This window comes from Phoca vitulina, unplaced genomic scaffold (genome assembly GCF_004348235.1).
Source record: "Phoca vitulina isolate PV1807 unplaced genomic scaffold, GSC_HSeal_1.0 scaffold101, whole genome shotgun sequence".
Classification (NCBI taxonomy): domain Eukaryota; kingdom Metazoa; phylum Chordata; class Mammalia; order Carnivora; family Phocidae; genus Phoca; species Phoca vitulina.
In genome coordinates, this window is record NW_022589804.1 from 1152491 (window position 1) to 1169744 (window position 17254).

At 38.8% G+C, this 17254-nt stretch overlaps 1 protein-coding gene across 1 annotated transcript in view; it reads left to right on the forward strand.

Moving 5' to 3' along the window:
* GRM5 (glutamate metabotropic receptor 5) overlaps positions 1–17254 on the forward strand; it is a 552707-nt gene that overhangs the window by 481292 nt on the left and 54161 nt on the right. The window contains exon 8 of the mRNA XM_032397660.1: positions 13934–14873. Within this exon, the coding sequence (XP_032253551.1) occupies positions 13934–14873 (940 nt within the window). The remainder of the gene's footprint in view (positions 1–13933; positions 14874–17254) is intronic.

Genomic DNA, 17254 nt, shown 5'->3' on the forward strand with positions numbered 1-17254 from the left:
CTCCCTTTGTATTCCTGCTCTCACTATCTCTCTTTCTGTCAAATAAACCAATAAAATCTTAAAAAAAAAAAAAAAAAAGGAGGAAGGAAAGTGTTAGGATGAGAGTAAATAGTGATTACTAAAGGAGCATTGAGAAGAGAAAATTAACCAGGTCTTGGCAGTTTGGTGGTACCTTCTGGAAGGAAATGGAATCAATGAATGTGAAATGAGAAGTTAACCAGGTAAAAGGGAGAGGAATTTTCAAACAGAAAGAAAAGACGCTAAGGAATGTTACATGTCATATCTTGGAATGTATGTTTCTGAAAATATTTTTTCCAATATCACAAAGCTATTCAGGGGCAAGTGAAGCACTATTTCACATTCACCTTTCTAACAAAGCTGATATTATGGGAACTGCCCTCTTCTTTCTTTTTTTTAAAGATTTTATTTATTTATTTGAGAGAGAGCACACTCATGAGTCAAAGCCAGACCTTAACCAACTGAGCCACCTAGATGCCTGGGGGCTATCCTTTTCTAAAGACCAAACTTCATAATGGTGACCAGGTGTAAGAGACTACTTTGTTTAACAATGGAATTCCCAGGTCACTAAGCACTTTCTAGATTTTCCTTAAGTTTGCTACATAAACACCAATACAATCTGAGGAAGGTGAATTTATGACAAATGTAGTTTAAAAAATGCAGATGAGAATTTTGGCTGTGTGCATGACATGTCTGCAACAATTCATCTTTATTATCTTCCAATAGCATAGTGTTTTAAATCAAGAGGCTTTGGAGTCAAACATATCTATGTTCAAATCTATACTCTGCCAGTGATTCACTGTGTGACTTTACATAAATAAATTTCCTTCTCTGAACTTCAACTTCTTACATAAAATGAAGGTAATAGTAGTAACTAGTTCAAAGAACTATTGAAGAGATGAAATAGTGTACAAGGAGTTAGTACCTGTTAACAGTTCAATTATATTATCAGTCTAGTGTTAATAAAGTTTAAAAAATATATAGTAATAAGAAATGAATATAGAGATTGATTGATTGAAGATGGATGAATGAGAAAATCTGGAAAAAGTTCCAACCTCTCTCTGTTGAGTGTCTTCCACATTTGACAGTAAGATCCTTTAAATCAATGACTGTCTAGTCCAGTGCATGGCACAGAATAGGTATTGTTGAACTATTGTGAACATTGTTGAACTATTACGAACATTTCTTTTAAGGTCACTCAGATTATCTTCTTAGGCCTTCTGATTCTAAATGAATGGATTATGCAGGTTAACAGTGATCTGGAAACCCCAGAAAAGTAGTCATGAGCCATAACAATACTAAAAGGCATTTTAGGCTTGAACTCATGACCGAGACCAAGACATGAGAGATCAAGAGTCAGGTGCTCAACCGACTGAGTCACCCAGGCACCGCCTCCCCCGCTTTTTTAAACCACTCTCTGTAATCAAGGGTTTTCTGGTTTCATTGAAGGCATCATTATCCATTTCTGCTATTTTTCTCAATCACAAGAGGAAAAAGATTTTTTAGTCTTCCCCAAAGGGATCTAGCATCTATTGCCCTCAGTATTTTTACATTTATATCCAGCTTTGTGTTTGAAATAAAGCTAAGGATAAAGTTTTGTAGTATCTCAGGGCTAAGTCTTTTCTATCTACATTTGCTTCATTAGTGACCTTACCCAGTCTCATGTTATTGTTCTCAGTTATACATTGAAGAAGTTTCTGAATTTAAATATATAGCCCAGACATCTCATCTAATCTCCAGACTTGAATATTCAACTGCCTACCTGACGTATTTATTTGAATATCTAATAGATATCTCAAATTCTACATTTCCAAAGATGCAAGCCAGGTCTTTGCCTTCCTGATCCCCAAGGCTGCTATATTTCACCAGATGGCAAATCCATTTTTTCAGTAGCTCAAGCCAATAACTTTAGAATCATCTTTTGATTCCTCTCATATCCTTTAATCAGTCAATCAGAAAATCCCACTGACTCTTCAAACAGAATTCTACCACTTCTCACTACCTCCACTGTAAGATCCCTGGTCCTAGTAATCATCATTAATTACCTTTACTACTGAAATAAGCTCCTAAATAGTCTCCCTGATTCTACTCTTGCCCCTACCTACAGCTACTTCTTAACACCCCAGGCAGAGATAACTTTTTGGAAAGTAAGCCAGATCATGTTACTCCATTGTCTAAGAAACTACGATGGTTTCCTATCTCATTCAAAGTCCTTACAAATTGGGGCGCCTGGGTGGCTCAGTTGGTTAAGCAACTGCCTTCGGCTCAGGTCATGATTCTGGAGTCCTGGGATCGAGTCCCACATCGGGCTCCCTGCTCAGCAGGGGGTCTGCTTCTCCCTCTGACCCTTCCCCTCTCATGCTCTCTGTCTCCCATTCTCTCTCTCAGATAAATAAATAAAATCTTTAAAAAAAAAAAAACAAAAAAAAAAAACAAAGTCCTTACAAATTTATGTTCTATATAATCTGGTCCTTTGTTATATCTCTAGAGTACTTTCCCTTTACTTCATCTTCCCCTCCCTCTAACACATTTGTCCTTCTTTAGTTCTGTTAAAACACCTAGAAGGCTCTTGTCCTAGGGTCATTGCCCTAGCTGTTCTCTGCTGGAATGCTCCACCCCAGACACATATACTATTATCCTTCCTTCCTCCAAGTCCTTGCTCAAATGTCTACCCTGGGCAACTTGTTTAATACTATCAGTTGTCCCTCCTTACCCTCTTCTACCTCCTATTTTCTCCATTTCATATATAACTTTCATTCTATTATGTTGTTTATGTATTAATTTATTTTTACTGATTTTATGCATATTGTCAATATACCTAAGCTAAAGTAGGTTTTTTTTTTCTTGCCTGTTTTGTTCACCTTGGAATATCAAGTTCCTAGAACAAAGAAGATAATAAATATTTGCTGAAGAAATAAATTACAGAATAGAAGGAAACAAATTTCCATGTAGAGAGTGCCTGTCACCCATTGTAACAGGTGCTAAATAATCCTCTTTATCCTCCAGAAAGATTGGAATCATTGTCTCCATTTTACAGAAAACTGAGGTTGCAAATGTAAAATATCTGTGCTTGTGGTCACACAGTAAGTAACAGAAATAAGGTTCAAGCCTTACTGTAAAACTCTTAGCTTTTTCCTTGATACGATGCTGTAGGCAATATGGAAATGAGCATGAATCGCTGGATTCCTTCTGAAGGATCTCTAAAATGCAATGAAAAATTGTGTGCAGTGGTCTTTTTCAAATAGTGAGCTTGATGAAGCTGTTTTAGTTAATGCTGTAAAGAACATGGTTTTTTTAAGTGAAATTCCAGGGCTCAGGCATCGAAAAATTATAAAATGCCTTCTTACTCTTCCAATTTCTCAATTTTCATTAACTGATAAATTTGTTTATCCCACCAGAGAAGTCAAAAAGATGATATATTTATAAACATAACACCATTTGTGCCAGGAAAAATGAAATTGCTAAAAGGCCCTCTCTCAATGGAACTTCTCAAAACAAGTCTCAAAGAGAACATAAGCCAATTTTCATCTTGCCAGAAACCATGCAATGAAAAATGTGCACTGTATTCTTCACAGTGATAAATTTGTGGTCTGGCTAAAAACAATGTCCTCGTGGTCAAAAACCACTCTGATATAACCAGACTGAAGAAAATAATGTGGTTTCATTGAGTTCAGTTCTTGATAAATACAGCTTACCCAAAATAAATTATCACATTTCCCCCCAATAACATAAAACATTATAACACAGTGCCTACCACTACATTATCTAACCCACTTGGAAAATGCTTCATAAACAGTGGTATATTATATGAGTAATATGAAACAGATAAATGTCTCCTACTTGCCACCTCTTAAAAATCACATTAAGTGAAAAATTCTGAGAGCATATGTGCTGCCTTGTACTTACAAACAATTTAAGACAATATAATACCATTTACTTGGGGCTGTGTATATATAAAAGGCAAGAAAGATGAAATAGGCCTGGTTTTTCCCCAGAAGAACATAGGACAATCTAATAAAACACACAGGCAATTTAGCAGATGTTGAGTCACTACCATTTTATGCATACACTTCTCTTTTTCCTCCTTTTCTCACTTCATAATCATCACACCACTCTTCAAGTCGCATGTTATTTTATATGGTCCTCGGTCTAATCCTTGAGATGTAGGCAGGAAGGTATTATCTTCCTTCCTAAAGCTTCCTCAAATGACTTCCCATTTGAACTCTCAGCAGTAATTGCCAGAAATATTATAATGCTCTTATGACATTCTATCACAAGGCTGTAGAGATAGGCCTCTGCACATCTGACTTCTGCCTTTCACCCTTTTCTTTACATTTCTTCTGTTTTCCACATCTGTTCTTCTCCTACTGTGGTTCCCTCCAGATGCTCTCCACGTCCAATCTTACCTCAGTTCTCTTCATTAAAAATGCATGAAGTAATGGTGTCTACCTAGTAGAATGTGGGGTATTGAAGAAGATATAAGTGCCTAGAAGAGTAGAATCAAAGACCCTGAGTGTTTGACCAAGCCACCATTTTAAAGGAATAAATGATTGTCTTTGTATCATCGTGGTGTGGGCCAAGTGCCTTGAATGGAATGGGTGCTTGCTAATGTGCGCTCAACTGAGAAGTGAGTGACGCGCTCTAGTTGAGCTAGGTGAACATTTTTATTCTCTTTAATGGTAAGACGAGACATTAATCTTGGTCCTTATGCATTTATATATGGGTGGGGTCTGTTCCTATATTTTCTTCTTATAGTAAACATGAGCATTTTAGTTAATAACATATATACCAGTGGCTCAATTAAGAAATACTTAAATATTATGACACTTAAAATTCAGGAATTAGTCGGCTTGGGAAGAGAAACGAGAGGTAAAATCTATGGCAGAATATACATGAGATTTTGCAATCAGCCTTAGTTAAGGTAATGTAAACCCAGGCCTTGGAACACTCTTCTTAAGTCTCCAAGGTCAAAAAAAATAATCAAGACCATGTGACAGGGTCTGTGGGAACACAGAAGGAATACTGTGGGGCCTGCAAAAGCTCTGAGTCATAAAATCAGAAAGCCTCTGAACATTTCAATGGAAGACCAGCCACATAGGAGGAAAATGCCTTTTAGTATGTAGACTATTTGAAAAAATATTGTAAGAGTCTGACTAAAACCAGAGGAAGGGGTCTGGCAAGCCATAATTTTAATAGAAAGAGATATAAATTGATTGTAAAACACTCATTAGAGCTGAAAAAAGCTATGTAAAACTTTATTGAGAGTCTATTGGTTTTAAAGGGATGACTGTAGTGTTTTATTCTAGTAAAACACAAAAAAAGTTTTAAGCGTTTTATAGACTCAGTCCTGAGAAATTGCTTCACTCATGCTTTTCAGGTAATCAGTCTTTAATTTCTCTTATGTGAATTCTTCTCCAAGGTTTCTCAAGATCAAAGGTCTCATTATAGGGAAGAGAAAGGAATGGAATTCTGCATTATTTCTGTTTCATGTGCAGGAAAATTGAGACACAAATAGAGTAAAAGCCTCATATTCACAGGAAATAGTTGTGTGCAAGCTGAAAATGAAGTGCCTGTCTCCTGATTCTTCAGTAGTCCCTCCTCTTCTTTAATGTAACCAGGCATTCATTCAACTGTTTTGCTCTCTGTTGTGTGTCAAGCACAGTACAAAAGCAAAGGCATGGCCCCCTGCTCTCAAATTGTTCACAGTCCACCGGGTAAGACAGACACTGCACACTCACTGTGAGCATGAAGGTTGTGCTATTGTGTGCAAAACAGTGTGGTGTGAGCGCGGTGATAGGCCCAGGCCCAGAGGCTGACCACCTGGGAGGGACCTGTCCTTTGGGCTCAGGAGATCAGAAAAGCCACAGCCATGCTCAGAGGATCTGGCAAACGAAAGAGGAAGGGGGAGTTGGCTAGCAAAAAGGGAGAGGGGAAAGGTAAAAATGGCTCAAAAGTATTCCAGTCAGCACATTTTACTACTGAAATTCCTATGCTGTGTTTTTCCTCCCTTCTTCATCTGCAGTATGACCAGAAGCCATATTTTTCAAAGCTGTTCCCTACAAATGTGCATCTGTGATAATCCTTCCCCTTAGCACCCTGCAGTCCCATTAAACCATCCTTTATGCTTTAATTATGAAATAAATCTTTGCATACAATTTCAAACTCCCCTATAAAATGTAACCAATAAAAAAAGAACAAAAAATGAAAACTAAATAAGAGCTACAGCCCTGAGTTGTCAGCTCTCTGAAGGGATTTTATTAAGGGAATCTAAAACACAAATATTTAATAAACCATGAAGGGCTTGATATAGGCTGGGTCCAATGATAAGTGGATGGCTGTGAGTCCCCTGTGTGGCAATCTTAGAAATGTCCCACAATCAATCCTTGTTCTTGTCACCTGTGAGGATCCAGTGACCATTCAAGAAAATGTCTACACTAAAAAACTTTAGGAACACTAAAGCAACAATCAGTGTCTCTGGTCCAGCAACTCAGGACATATGTGCCAGGATGAGGACATTGCTGATGAGTGTGAACCAGTGAGATTTTCTCAGGAAGGGAGCATAGCCTTCTGTTAGGATAACAAATATCAAATATGTATGCTACCACTGGCCCCTCCTAGCCCATGGGCAGACACTGTTAATCATTCATGATTCTCTTTCCTACTAAGTAGACTCAAGACCCCTTTCAAAGAGGCACTTGATCCGTTTGCCTCTCCTGATACAGCATCAGTCAGTCAATCAATCAATCAAAAATCCCACAGGATTTTAATCTCAGCCCCAATAAGTTAGCATATCAAACTTTATACTGTTCCTCTGTAAAACAGAATTAATGATACTTACCTTACTTGTTGATTATGAAGATTACTAAAATACCTAGGATAATACCTGACATGTAGTAGGCACTCAATAAATGTTAGTTTCCTCCTTTTTGTAATGCTTCAATAAGCAGGAATGAGGTAGCTTCCTATTGAGGCAGTTTCAGATAAAACTTATCCAACATTTTGGATACAGACTAAATCAGGGAGTAATCATGGTATGTTTTGTTTTATGATAACGTAATAGTAAAAATCAATTAACTCTAGAATAAGCTTTCGTCAATGAGGACTTTTTTTTTCCTGGCCTAAAGTAAAACATGTTGCAATTAACAGCCTTTTTGAGAAGAGTAAATCTGAACTTTCTAGTTAGGTGGCACTTGTTAAAGAATGACTGCTATCTACTGCCTTTCTCTTTCCTCTACCCATGCTTCCCAGATCCATGAATTACTCAGAGTGAGATTAATCAGTCAATCATAAAACATTTTTGCCATCATTGCCAAGTTAGTACCAGGAATATTTCTAATGTGAAACAGGTCACCTCTAGGCAGAAGTAAGCTTTTGAGGTACTTACTTAGTTTTGCTCTCTCTGGTTACTAGAATCTTTACTCTAAAATTCAGGTGTAATGTACTGAATTCAGACTTCTATCTATAATGGTAACTAAGAATTCTGTAACTTGGAACTTCTTAAAGGCAACGAAAAAGGTTTGCAGAGAATGACTTGATCCATACCCCAGGATGAAAATTATAAACTTTGACTGTATGGTATATATACTAATTTGTTAATTGCTATGTTAATATGAGTAAGGCACTGTGCTCAGTACCAGGGATCCATTTGTGAGCAAAAGAGACAAATTCCCTAACATCAGAGTGTTATAGTCAAGGAAGGAGGATAGACCCTCAATATACTCACCCTCAATCTCTCTCTCTCTCATACACACAAAATAGGTGATGTTATAGTAAATGCTACAAAGAAAAATATGGTACCTAAATATCACACACACACACACACACACACACACACACACACACACACACCACTTCCAATTCTTCTAAACCATGGAGGTGATAAAGAAAAAAGAAACTTTAGCTCAGGCTATGTGAAGAGATTATTTTCAGGGATATGGACAATTCAGAAAGAATTCTGAGTCTGCATTCCTCTGATAGCTCAACATCCTAGAAATCAAAATCTAGACAAGTAAAGACAGGAGTAAAGACAGACAAATGATCTATGGATGGAACAGACTGAAAGCAAGCATGTTTGTCACCAGTCAACATCTTGTACTCTGGGCAGATCTATTGCTCAGGTATCAAAGTATAGTCCCACAATGGCCCCATATCAGTTTTGTACACCTGAAATGGCCTGATCAGCAGCTGGGAACACATACATCTGATTCTCAGAGATTCACAGCAACCTTCCCTTCCTCCAAAAATATGGAACTTGTTGGGGCGCCTGGGTGGCTCAGTCGGTTAAGCGGCTGCCTTCGGCTCAGGTCATGATCCCAGGGTCCTGAGATAGAGCCCCGCATTGGGCTCCATGCTCAGCGGGAAGCCTGCTTCTCCCTCTCCCCTCCCCCTGCTTGTGTTCCCTCTCTCCTGTCTCTCTCTCTGTCAAATAAATAAATAAAATCTTTAAAAAAATATATATATATGGAACTTGTTAAGGAGTTCCTGCCTAGCTGACTTATAGAATATCAGGTATCCATCCTAGGGTCTTTGACTCCTCATTCCTTCTGCCTAAAAAGACATCTGGAACAGGACTTGAAAATACAATAGTCTAGGAACTATTAACCACAGGAATATTAATCCTGTAAGACTAATACCCAAACGATAAGCATGAGTACCAGTTATTACTGAGCAGTCATATTGTTTTTAGGTGTCCAGGAAATCAGTGGACCATCCATTCTGGTGTATGGAAAACACATTGGTGGAATCACAGGATGAGTGTGGATAATATAGTTTTGGCAGTTCACTTTCCCTTAAAAAAAAAAAAAACTCTTTTATTTTCAATATTTATCACTTCAAGCTATGAAAGCATAGATTATACTAGAGAACAATAGAATAAGGATCAAGCATGAAAGAGGAGGAAAATGAGAAATGGGTAGCTATTTAAATAGATGTTATCAGAAAATAGGTCTTGGTTTTCTAGTCTACTGATCATCTGCAATTCTAGAAAGAGCTGCAATTGTGTACCTTCTGTGAAACTCTAATATGCTTGCTAGGAGGGAACTTCATTGACATTATCAAGATTCTTTAATCTAAAACATAACATATGCTCGATTGATTAAATTTATTCTAAATCTATAAAATATATATATACTCTATTCTTATTTAACTTCTATATACCCTTCCAGTATGAGTAATTGACCAGTACACTAAGAGTACTTCCAGTAACTTACCATTACACTAAGAAGGAAACAGGAATTAAAAAACAAACATTAAGGGAGAAAATGCCCAGTAATTCACAGAAGGAAATAAAGAAGGATTTGGGAAAAATAACAGGACATTCAGATGTTTGTAAACCAAGGCACACAGCAGAGGTAGTAGTCAATGAGAATTTAAATTTATATCATAATAAAATTAACATTATTCCAAGATTTGGAAGAATATGTTCCGTGATTGGAATACAGCAATGGAAGGAAACCACCTTGTTCAAAAGAAATAGATCTAATAGCAGTAAGGGGGGAAAGAAATCAGAGAAAGGTATACCACCAGAAGAGATATCTGCAAACCTGAACTCACAACTTTTTTCCAGCCCTCTGGGCAAGGATTTAAAAAAAAAAAAAAAAAAAGAAAAGAAAAGTTGTAGTGATATTGCTGGAGAAGGATATGGTGGGCCATCCACTTGACCACTTCTCTTTGGCTTCTGATACACTTCTTTCCTTCTAACTGGTCTACCTTATGTCTTCCCTGACATACACTCTTCCTCTGCCATTCCTTAATATTGGTGTTAAGCCAGATTTCTCAGCTCTGCTCTCTATCTGTGAATTTCCTCATTAATTGTATTTATTTGTATGTCTCTTATTTCCACCTGATTCCTAAAGCTATAACTGCCACCCTGATATCTCTTCTAAACCTCTGCTTCCACCTACTCAGTAACTCATAGACATTTCAAACACAACATGTCCAAATTGGAACTAGATATCATCCCTATAAAATGTGACCCTTTTCTTCCTACAGCCCTCATCTTAGTTATTTTATTAGCATTGCTATCAACTTGGTTAGAAGCCCCTCTCCTGATGCTTCTGTCTACCTCATAATTTCTTTCAATTCCCGGTCTAAAATGTCTTTCCCAGATCAATGTTTTCTTCAGTACAATGACTTAGTTTTGCCCCATCATCCCAGGACTATCCTCTTGCGATAGCCTTCTCACCAATTTATTCACCTCCAGTCTCCACTTGCCATCCTGACCTCCTGCCTCTCTGATCTATCTTCCCCCACCACTAATCTTGGCCTTGAGACAATATAGTTCAAAGTCTTAGCTACAGTGTGGGTGATCACACCTTGGAATTATCAAAGAAGACATTCACACACTGGATAAGAAGTCAGTCTGATAGTCTAACATTGGGTTGCCAACCAAGGATCAGTTGTATAGTCATTAAGCTTACTTATTCAAAATAAGATTCCTTTGTCCTGATTCAAAATGCACTGATTCAAAATCTCCTGAGTTAGACCCTTGGATTGTATTTTTGTAGATGCCACAAGTGATTGTGATGAACATCCATTCTTGGAAACTCTAAGAACTTAATCAATTATAAGATTCAGTGATTATAACACTCTAATCAGAATCCAATTTGCTATGCCAAGAGAATAGTTACAAAAGTATTTTGTGCAATGTCAGCATCATTAAACTAAACATAAAGCCTTTTGAGTGGTTCACATTAAATGAAAAAACATACATTTGAATGTATAAATTCTGGCAAATTTGTGACAATAATCACATCACATTAGAAGCATGCCTTGTGCACATTTCTTCCAACAAATATATCTAATGGCGTTTTCTTTAGTTTCACACATGATGTTAATGGGTTACATAGGAAGAGTTCAAGAATATATTTGATGTAAAAATAATGGTGAGTGCGGTCATATGCAAAACATTTAGGATTAGGGTGCTAATTACATCTGGATAAAAGCAATTAAGATTTAGCAGAACAGCCGAGAAAAAGGAGTAAAACGAAAGCCTTTAAAGTAAACATTTATACATTTTTTTCAGCCGATTCTTTTTAGCTAATGAAAGGATTCCCACTTCACACACCACATAACCTGTTTCCTATGTCAGTAAGTTACTGTGGGTATTAGCAGCTCATGACTTACAAGGGGAAACAAGCCCCATTAGAATTCACTACAGTAGATAATAAATTTCATTGTCACATCACTGTTCTAAATAAAAGTTATGGAAGAATAGAGATAGGAATGATTGATTAATCCCTACTTTCCTATTGTAAAATAGTCTCTACAAGGAGCAAATCTATAAATACGAAGCTAAACCCCATGGTATGCTAAAATTTCAGAGACTGAATTCCAACATATAAGCCTCATATGTGAACACAGTTGCCTAAAAATAAGGATACAGCTATCTTCATTAGCAATGAGATATGTGTTTATTTATAATTAATAACATTATGTAAAATAACAGTCTCATATTTAATCTGGGTGATCCACATTTTTTTAAGTTAAAAGCACCTTGTTTCAATATTAAATACACAGGGATTTTGTTTATTTTTGTTTTGTTTTGTTTTGTTTTGTTTTGGGGGGGGTGGAGAGAGAAAATCTTAAGCAGGCTCCATGCCTAGCTTGGAGCCCGATGCAGAGCTCGATCTCATGACCTTGAGATCATGACCTGAGCCAAAATCAAGAGTCAGATGCTTAACCAACTTGGCTACCCAGGGGCCTCTAAACACAAAGATTTTTAAAATAAGACTGCATTTTCCCATAGAAACAATTCTGTAAAGTGTGCTGAAGATCCTAGGCTAACTCACAAATCCCATTAAACCCATAATGACTTTAACAATAAACTAATGGTACTATTTGAAGTCTGAGATCTTGAAGAAAGAGACTGGCAGGCAGAAATAAGGGACAGAGAATATTTCCTTTCCTTTTTACAAAAGCTGCCCTTAGACATATTTTGAAAGAACCACATGCTTCTTTGCTATCATTACTTATTGTTGTCTCCCTTACCTCCAAGGAACTTTGGTATATTCAAAGCCTTTTACTCCAACACCTTTATTGTGGAATATGGGAATTTAATAGGAAAATCTTATACCTGTATCAGTTAGGATTTGGTTTGGCTACATATATCGGGGAGGGGGGGGTGGAAGTAGCTTAAACAAGGCAAATATGAGGTCCGTAGTCTAGAGCTAGTCAGTGATTCCATGGTTAACAGGGATTCTCTTCCAAAACTCAGAACACATTTTCTGTCCTTAAAGTTACCTTATATTCCAAGATAACTGCTGGAGCTCTAGCCACCATCTTTATATTCCAGGCAGGAGAAGGAGAAAGCTAAGAAGGGCAAAAAGCATATTCTCCAATATGAGTCATTTTTCTATAAGGAGTTCCCTGCTTACATCTTTCTGGCTAAAACCTAGTCACATAGCACCTCTGACTGCAAAGGTTGCTGGAAAATGTAGTGTAGCTGCACCCTTTACCAGCCCCAAATGAAATTAGAGATCTGTTGCTGAGAATAAAGGGGAGAATGGATATTTGCAGGCAATTAGTTATCTCTGCCTTGTTACTTAAATATCCATTGCTCCAGATTGTTTAACTCCTTTCCTGCTCACTCAATACAGTTTCTTTATTTCTATGTTTCTGTTAAATGTAACAAATGCTACTTTACACACACACACACACAAATGACCCTTCTAGAGTAGTGGTTCTCAACTTTGGCTGCATGTTTAGAATCACTTGGAGTGTCTGTTAAAAATCCTAATGTCCAGACCAGTTAAATCAGAAACTCTTGACAGTGAGACCCAGGCCACAGTATTTTTTTAAATGTCTCTGGGTGATTCCAGTGTGCAGCCAAGTTTGAGAATCACTATCGTAAAGAAATGTGAAAAGAAGGTACATAAACCAAATGATGCCAAGTTTTGTCATTTTTTTCTGATGTGTAATGAAGTGATATAAAAACCTGCAAGCCATGAGTCAAGAATAATTTTTGGAGTGTTGGTACTTCCCACACAGACCAATTGTTTGCCTTTGGGGTCACTTTGCCTTTGCTGCCCCCCTTTTTTTATAAAGTATCTTCTCTTCTGTAACATTGGAACCATACAATTCTCTGAAAATCCTAACCTTTGTATACAGTGGATTCAAGGACAGCATAGATGGATCCAATGTTGGTCATCCTTGATGTCTTGACCTCTCAAGGAGCCCCACACCCACTTAAACTCTTTATATTGCTTCAAATAATATTCAAATCTGTCTACACCTTTATCTCATCCCAGATGCACACAGCAACCAAAAGAGTGTTTAGAATAGATCTGACCATGTCTTTCCTCTCCTGTATATAGATCCCTCCAATGATTTCCTATTGGTCTAGGCCTCTCTGCCCTGCAAGATCCCTTCCTGCCTACCTCCCAGCCTTATCTAGGCCATTCATCCCACCTGTATGGTGGCCTCCTTTCATGCCTCCAGTTCCCCCTAGCTCTTTCCTTACAATTAATCTCCATGTGCCGAACCTACTGGATGCCCAAACTCATCAAAACAACACTTCCATTTGCTCAATCCTGTTGAAGGAGGCTTTGATTGCTCCCACAGACTACATTAGGAATCATGCTGTCCTTCTTAGTGGCCCTTATCACAGCTGTAAGTAATTATTTAGAAGCACTCCCTCCCCAGTTATTTCTTAGGAGAGCAGGGAGCAAGGTCTTCACCATTTTGTTTTCAGAACCTAGAACAGCTCCTATCACAGGGTATGTGATATTATAAAAATATATATTTATGAATGAATATATGAAGAACTGAGTAGCATAGGATACCGAGATTAGAAAGGTAGATTGGAGTCAAAGTGAAAGGGTCATAAGCAGCTGCTTGTATCTTAGGCAGTTTACTCAGGTGGACCCAAGTAAATGTTCCTTCCCTTTTTTTTTGATATGTGTCTGTGTCTCTGCAGGTTGTGACTTGATCCCAGTACAGTATCTCCGCTGGGGTGACCCTGAGCCCATTGCAGCTGTGGTGTTTGCCTGCCTCGGCCTGCTGGCCACCCTGTTTGTCACTGCAGTCTTCATCATTTACCGTGATACACCAGTAGTCAAGTCCTCCAGCAGGGAACTCTGCTATATCATCCTTGCTGGCATCTGCCTGGGTTACTTATGTACCTTCTGCCTCATTGCAAAGCCCAAACAGATTTATTGCTACCTTCAGAGAATTGGTATTGGTCTTTCCCCAGCCATGAGCTACTCAGCCCTTGTGACCAAGACCAATCGTATTGCAAGGATCCTGGCCGGCAGCAAGAAGAAGATCTGTACCAAAAAGCCCAGGTTCATGAGTGCCTGTGCCCAGCTGGTGATTGCTTTCATTCTTATATGCATTCAGTTGGGCATCATCGTTGCCCTCTTTATAATGGAGCCTCCTGATATAATGCACGACTACCCAAGCATTCGAGAGGTCTACCTGATCTGTAATACCACCAACCTAGGTGTTGTCACTCCTCTTGGATACAATGGTTTGCTGATTTTGAGCTGTACCTTCTATGCTTTCAAGACCAGAAATGTTCCAGCTAACTTCAACGAGGCCAAGTATATCGCCTTCACAATGTACACCACCTGCATTATATGGCTGGCCTTTGTGCCAATCTACTTTGGCAGCAACTACAAAATCATCACCATGTGTTTCTCAGTCAGTCTCAGTGCCACAGTGGCACTGGGCTGCATGTTTGTGCCGAAGGTGTACATCATCCTGGCCAAACCAGAGAGAAATGTGCGCAGCGCCTTCACCACATCTACCGTGGTGCGCATGCATGTGGGGGATGGCAAGTCATCCTCAGCAGCCAGCAGATCCAGCAGCCTGGTCAACCTGTGGAAGAGGAGGGGCTCCTCTGGGGAAACCCTAAGGTAAAAGTTGTGGGGGGGTGTTGTGGGGCACTGGCCCCTATAGCTGAAGCAATGGCGTTTGCTTCATGGGCCTTTTAAATGGGAAATATGTGAGTGAATTAAACTCTGGGAGGCAGGGTGTGGGGAAAGGGGTCTTGGGTATTCTCATTGAATGGTTTTTGTGGGGTTAATTGGTTGTGGCCCCAGTTACTTATGCCAAAGCCAGAGACAGAGAAGTTGGGATTAAAAAAAAAAAAAGCAGTTTCAGCAGAAAGGAAATGAGGTCCAAAAGGGCAGGGAGAGCACAGTTAAGTCATTAAGCCAAGGCAAGGACCTCCAGGTCCTGAGGGGACAGAAATACATCGTGGACCAAATTCTAATTCACCAGAACAGAGTAGAGAAGGTTATTGTTAACACAGAAGATTATGCTGAGCACAGAGTGCCACGAGCCTTATGTATCTGGCTGCGCTGTGTGCCTAAACTTTTCCAAGCCCGGAAGAGCCCTTTGACTGCCCATCCCATAGAGACATGCGAATGTAGACTCCATGTTTTAGTTCCTAATGGGCAACCTGAACTCTTTGGGAAATGTCTAAGTATCCGAACGGGGCAAAAGTGACCTTGCATATAATCTTCCACAACAACTAGCCAGTTTCCTGTTTTCTCTGTTCCCCACAGTCCCACCCCTCCCTTCAAGTTTAGTATCTCAGGTAGTACTTAAGGGTCAAGTCCCATCTGAAAAGAATCTGGAGCCATCAGCCAATGATTCCCCCACCACGAGGGACTTCCTTATGTGGTAAATACCTCCTAAGGCATTTCAGAAGGCAATGAGATCATTTTTTTTTTTAGCCAATTGAGATCTGTATCTTTAATAAACATCTAGAGAATACTGGTAGCATAGATTGCCATATTCCATGCTATCCCAGAGACCTATATGACAAATTTTAAGAACTTGAAGTGTAACCTATCATCTCAAATAGCTGCTCAGACTTATGCTAGTGGTAAGCTGGCTAGTAACCACTTTCTCCTTCTCTGCTTCTCGGGGGAAGAGAAGACTGTGGCCTCTGTGAGGGGCGGATGTGAAATTAGTACAGCTAATAACTTCCCAACATGGGGGCAGTGAGATCATCTTATCGGTGGCTTGGGAACAAATTTGGAGGTATTAAAAAGGCTACATAGATTGTTCCTGGGAATAAGGACTCCCTCCATTTAAGAAGTACCTATCAGAAGAGCTAGTCAGGATATCATCTGCTTACTCTACAGAGATTTTACAATTTTCATAAAGCCTGATAAATAAATGAAAGATAAACATCTTTCAAATGGAAGATAAATAGCTAAATATTATTTCTTGAACAATTCTCTTATGCCATAATTTAGCCTGCATGGTAAGTCCCACCTTTCTATCAGCCCTAATTCTTCAAATCCTGAATAATAGTGATGGTAAAGATACTGTGTCTTCTGAGGACTGAAAAGCACTCATAAGGTACTTAATCACATAGCTTAATTTATTTGTGTTATTAACTTGTATCCTTGCCTCTTTTAATTTTTTTTCTAATTCCTGTATGCCTCTCATCTCTTTCTGTGTACACTGAGCAAGGTATTTAACTAAATTGTAAATCTTCGGGCAAATAACTATGTCTTCTATTTCTTCAATAAATCGTGGCAATGTCATGGTCTATCCACAGAAGGCCTTTCATCTCTCTAAACTGCCAGAATATTTTCCATCTGCTTTCCTGACTCCTCTCTAGAATATTTTCTTCCTGAAACTTCTGCAAGATCAGCCTTTATTTTGTCTAAGAAGATTTATTTTCCAGACTTCTCTTTTACCAAACTCTCTCTTCAAATAAAACCTTCCAAGGCATCCTGATAGGTAATACAAACAGGCTGTGAGAGGGGTGGAATTGTGAGCCTGTGCCGAAGCACCCCAAACACTCCCTTCAGACAGGCTCCTTAGACAGTGTGGAGCGATGGGGAAAAGCACTGACTTTGTAGCCAGCTTCTCCTGAGTCTGAACCGTGGTGCTGCCATTCTTCTCTCTGAGCCTGAGTTTCTTCATCTGCCAAACTGAGATCATATCACCTGCCTCAGAGGATTGTAAAGAGTGAAAGAAACAATATATGCGTAAAGGCCAGGTACACAGTAGATACTTTACTGAAGGTGTCAGAGTACAGAGTCAGGCAGCTCTGGGATTGAATATTGGCAGCATCACCTACCGGCTGTGGAACCGTAGGCACATCCCTTAACCTCTCTATGCCTTGCTTTCCTCCTCTGATGAATGGACATAATGAAACACAGCCTTCATACAGGGTTGTAAGACTAAATGAGTAAACACATGTAAAGTATTTTTTTATTATGTTAGTCACCATACAGTACATCATTAGTTTTTGATGTAGTGTTCCATGATT